The sequence below is a fragment of the Pteropus alecto genome, unplaced genomic scaffold (assembly GCF_000325575.1).
Source record: "Pteropus alecto unplaced genomic scaffold, ASM32557v1 scaffold39, whole genome shotgun sequence".
NCBI classification, from domain to species: domain Eukaryota; kingdom Metazoa; phylum Chordata; class Mammalia; order Chiroptera; family Pteropodidae; genus Pteropus; species Pteropus alecto.
The window spans coordinates 8,300,123-8,304,137 of record NW_006443568.1 but is presented as its reverse complement, the minus strand read 5'-3'; the positions used below and the strand labels follow the sequence as shown (position 1 = coordinate 8,304,137).

At 42.1% G+C, this 4,015-nt stretch overlaps 1 protein-coding gene across 1 annotated transcript in view; it reads left to right on the top strand.

Annotated features, from left to right (window-relative positions):
* Positions 1-2,513: 2,513 nt before the first annotated feature.
* Positions 2,514-4,015, top strand: part of STX12 (syntaxin 12) — a 32,104-nt gene continuing 30,602 nt past the window's right edge. The window contains exon 1 of the mRNA XM_006924357.3: positions 2,514-2,696. Coding sequence (XP_006924419.1) covers positions 2,579-2,696 — 118 coding nt within the window. The 5' untranslated portion in view covers positions 2,514-2,578. The remainder of the gene's footprint in view (positions 2,697-4,015) is intronic.

Sequence of the window (4,015 nt, the reverse complement as noted above, 5' to 3'; positions counted from 1 at the left end):
TGAATACTTACTATCAGTGCATTGTATGGTATGTCAATTATAACTCAATAAAAATTAATACATAAAATGCTGCTTAGTCCTAAAAAACACTATTATAAACATTCCTATACTTGTTTTCGAAGCACATATGTATGCATATCTGTTGATTATATAGTTAGGAGTAGAATTGCTGGGTCATAGAATATGTATGAATCACGGCTCTGCAACTTAATAGCTGTATGACATTGGGCAAGTACCCAGAACCTCTAGAGAACACGTTTTCTTATCTGTTACCAAGGAATTAATCTCACCTTGATGGGTACAAACCATGAAAACTGTTTTTGTCAATTAACATAAGAACATAATGCTGAGAAACATTATTCTCTAAAATCACAGATTTTCAGACAATTCGCTAATTAAAATATCAGTAAGAATGGAATATTCTGCTCTTGCCTCAATTACTTTGACACAGAGAAGCAGCCTCAATTTCCAAACCAGGTGCAAAGCTTCAGATAAGGGTTTTCCAGATCCAATGTTCCACATTTATCTTCACATTGTAGTTTCCAAGGAAACAGGATCTTGAGTTCTCTTATCAGTTTAGGCCTGATGAGAATCCCTTTACACATAGCCTGGCGTGCTTCAAGGCTATATCGAAACACCACTTCTTTTAAATTTTACCTGTACTCCATCTTTTCCCCAAATCCTAGAATAACTATCTCTTCCTGTGCTTGGTGGGATGCTGTGATTCCTCTGGTGTGCAGTCTCCCTTGCAGCATTAAGTTAATAAATCTAACTTTGTCAGACCACAGGTGGTTTTTATCATATGAGCTTTAGCTTGGGGATTACTGGTAAAATGTTTGTAAAATTTGTTCACATTGCCTGGATAGGCATTTAAGAAATGGTAGTTATTTTTAATTATTCATGGATAAATTTGGTAAATGTTCATTTGACATGTAGTGTCTGCAAGGCACAAATGTATTGCTATGAGAAAGAGCATAAGGCATACCACTTTTAATATTAGATGGAGAAAGAAAACAACAATAGCCACCACTACCACTAATTTCAATTGCTAGGAGAAAATACCTTTACTAAATTTCACTTTACATAGAGTCCAATGTAAATGAAAACATTCTCAAGACGATTTTATAGGTTAAAAACATACAATTTATATGATTTGCTATAAGATTTGACATAAAACTATGGATTCTAAGAAACGGTAGAGTTTTAAACAGAATGAGAGCCCCCAAATGTCATCTGTCCCTTTCTCTTTAGAGAAAGAAATGCTCTTACAAATGCTCCAGTGAAAAATAGAGATTGACCTAAAAACCTCTAAGGCTGAATGCAGGTGCATTCACCCATTTGGGGTCTCCTCCTACACAGGCAATCAGCTTCCTCTCTTTGCCATTCCCCAGAGATTGCAAAGCAGGCTGGTGTGGGGTGGGGTGAAGAACACAGGAAACAAACATTATCCGTTCCCCTTCACATCTCCCTTTCTTGATCTCCTCCCAAACCATAATTCTACCCATGTCTTTCCTTTTACCATAAGCTCACAAAATGCAGTCTTCTACGGCATCACTGCAGTTATTATACACTCCAAATTACTTAAGAAATTGATTTAAAATCTTTGAGAGTATAGTTCTCCAAGAAATCCTGGTTTGAGATATAGATGAAGAGGATATCTGGGAGGGATTTAGATGGAGAATGAATTTGGTAATACGAGAACGCTTTTTAGGAAAGTAGCGAGATGACGATGGAGTTAGCTTAGTGTCTGGGTTTTACAGTCAAATCTTAGAAAAGCAAATTAACCTCTGTGGTCTTAATTTTCTCTATTGTACTTTATCCAGTTACTGTACTTCAACATTTAAAAACTTGATTGTTCATTATCTATTTTTTAAGGTAAAAATATAGTTGGAATGTCGTCCCTTGCTGTGAAAATGCTTGTGAACAATTGAATTGCAGTGAGGATTCACACATAGTATGTGCTCGATAAATATTACTATTATTGCTATTTTATTGTGTTGATTAGAAGAGGGGTGGAAGGAGAAATAAAGTGGTTTGTAAATCATAAAAGTGCTCCGCTAATAACAAAGCCGTAGAGGATGGAAGTAAAGTGAGGAATTTAAGGAGTTTCGTTGTGGATCTGAGTTTCGACGTTGTCGAATACTCCCATATTTGGGCCTGAATTCTCAGAATAGAACAGAATAAAACGTTAGGACTGAGATCATCTGGTACAATTTTATGCTAATCGAAAATTTTTGCCTTCTGTCACCGTGCCCTAGCGAGAAACAACATCGCCACCCCAGATCCTCCAATGCCAGCTTCAACGTATGACGTTACCGCCCCGCCCAGCATTCCTAAGGCCCAGAGCGTTCAGTCTCTAAGCTACGATCCTCGGCACTAGTTCCAGCGGTGCAGGCGCACTGTGGGGCAGGGCGGGGCGGACGCCTGCGCGTTGCGTGGGGGCGGGATTAGTGCGCACGCAGCCTTAGCTCTTTCCCCGCCCATTCTCTTCTCGGTGTCCCCGTCAGCCTGCGGTCGGGTTGGGTATCTGCTTCCGGTAGGATCGCGGTGCAGGGCGAGTCCGTCTCAGCAACTCGTCATGTCCTACGGTCCCTTAGACATGTACCGGAACCCGGGGCCCTCGGGGCCCCAGCTCCGGGACTTCAGCAGCATCATTCAGACATGCAGCGGCAACATCCAGAGGATCAGCCAAGCCAGTGAGCCGGCGGACGGATCTGGGGGGCGGGGGCCATCTCGGGGACAGGCCTGGGTGAGGTTGCCGGGACGCGAATGCCCTGCTGGGACTGCGCCCAAGGCCACACCTGAGGCCGTCGCGGGCTTTTCACTCGGGGGTCAGCGAGCTGCCATCTCCGAGTCTGTCAGGCCCGGGCTCCCCGAGGGACTTGAGCCCTAGCTGGAAGCTCGAGTCTCTTCTTAGGAGTTATGCTTTCACGGTGTTGAGGCCAAAACAGCAGCCCTGACAGCTCCAGAGTGAGGGTGTGTGTGTGTGTGTCATCCCGAGAGCAGTGAGTGAGTTGACTTGGCGCAGTAGTCAGCCGAGTGTTTCCTGTCATCTGCCTCTCCCCACCCCACCCCGCCACTTGCCCCCCACCTCTCTTTCCTCTTTGGCCGACTTACATCGGGAGTTGTTTACTGATTTAGACTTTAGGTTTACATTTTGCTCGGCTTCTGGCTCCTTGGAAATCAGCAGCTTTCAATTAAGGGAAGTGGAGAGTGCATGTGTTTGGGTGACTTAATACACAGTTCTACCTTTGATGAATTTAGAAATCAGATACAGTGACTTGTATTTGAGGAGTGAGATGACTTCTGTTTTAATAAAGATAATCGAAAACACTTCAATTAACATTATGCTGTCTTTTGTAACAAAATATTTGCATATATTTTTGGATTTCAAGCTGATGAAGCTTTTGTTTTCCTTCCCTATTTACCTACCCTTGAACAAATCTGATACACAGAGAAGCTCAGGGAATTGCCATAATCGCATAGCAAGTAAGACATGGTAGATAGAGCTGGTGGTGGATTTCATAGTGTTATTGCTTGTTTTAAAACTCGTCTTCACCAGTAGGGTCTGAGTGAGACTAACTGAATGAGTCAAATAAGGCTCTTTTTTTTGTGCCTGCAAATCAGCTCAGAGCCTAAATAGGAGGTCAGCAGCAACAACTTTACTTGGAAAAATGGTGGTCGTCATCCTTGTTTATTATTGTGTGTGTGTGTGTTTTGAGCTTGGCTGTACCCTGTTAATAAGTAGAACTAGTTGGTCCTGAATTACAATTCTGTTTTATATTTTAAAGAAAATCCATCGCTTTGCTTTTAAATACACAGTTCTAGAATTTGAGAGGTGGGAAGTTCCTGATGGGAAGGGATTGAGACTGGGTGATTTGAAAGTGGAAAGAAGAATGTGTGGCCTGTTAAATCCAGAAATTAAAAAAAATTAACAATGCCACTGGTTAGAAAATACAGTACTTTGTGTTCCAATTTCCTTTTGTGAGGGAGGTGTAGTACAGGTTAGATAAGA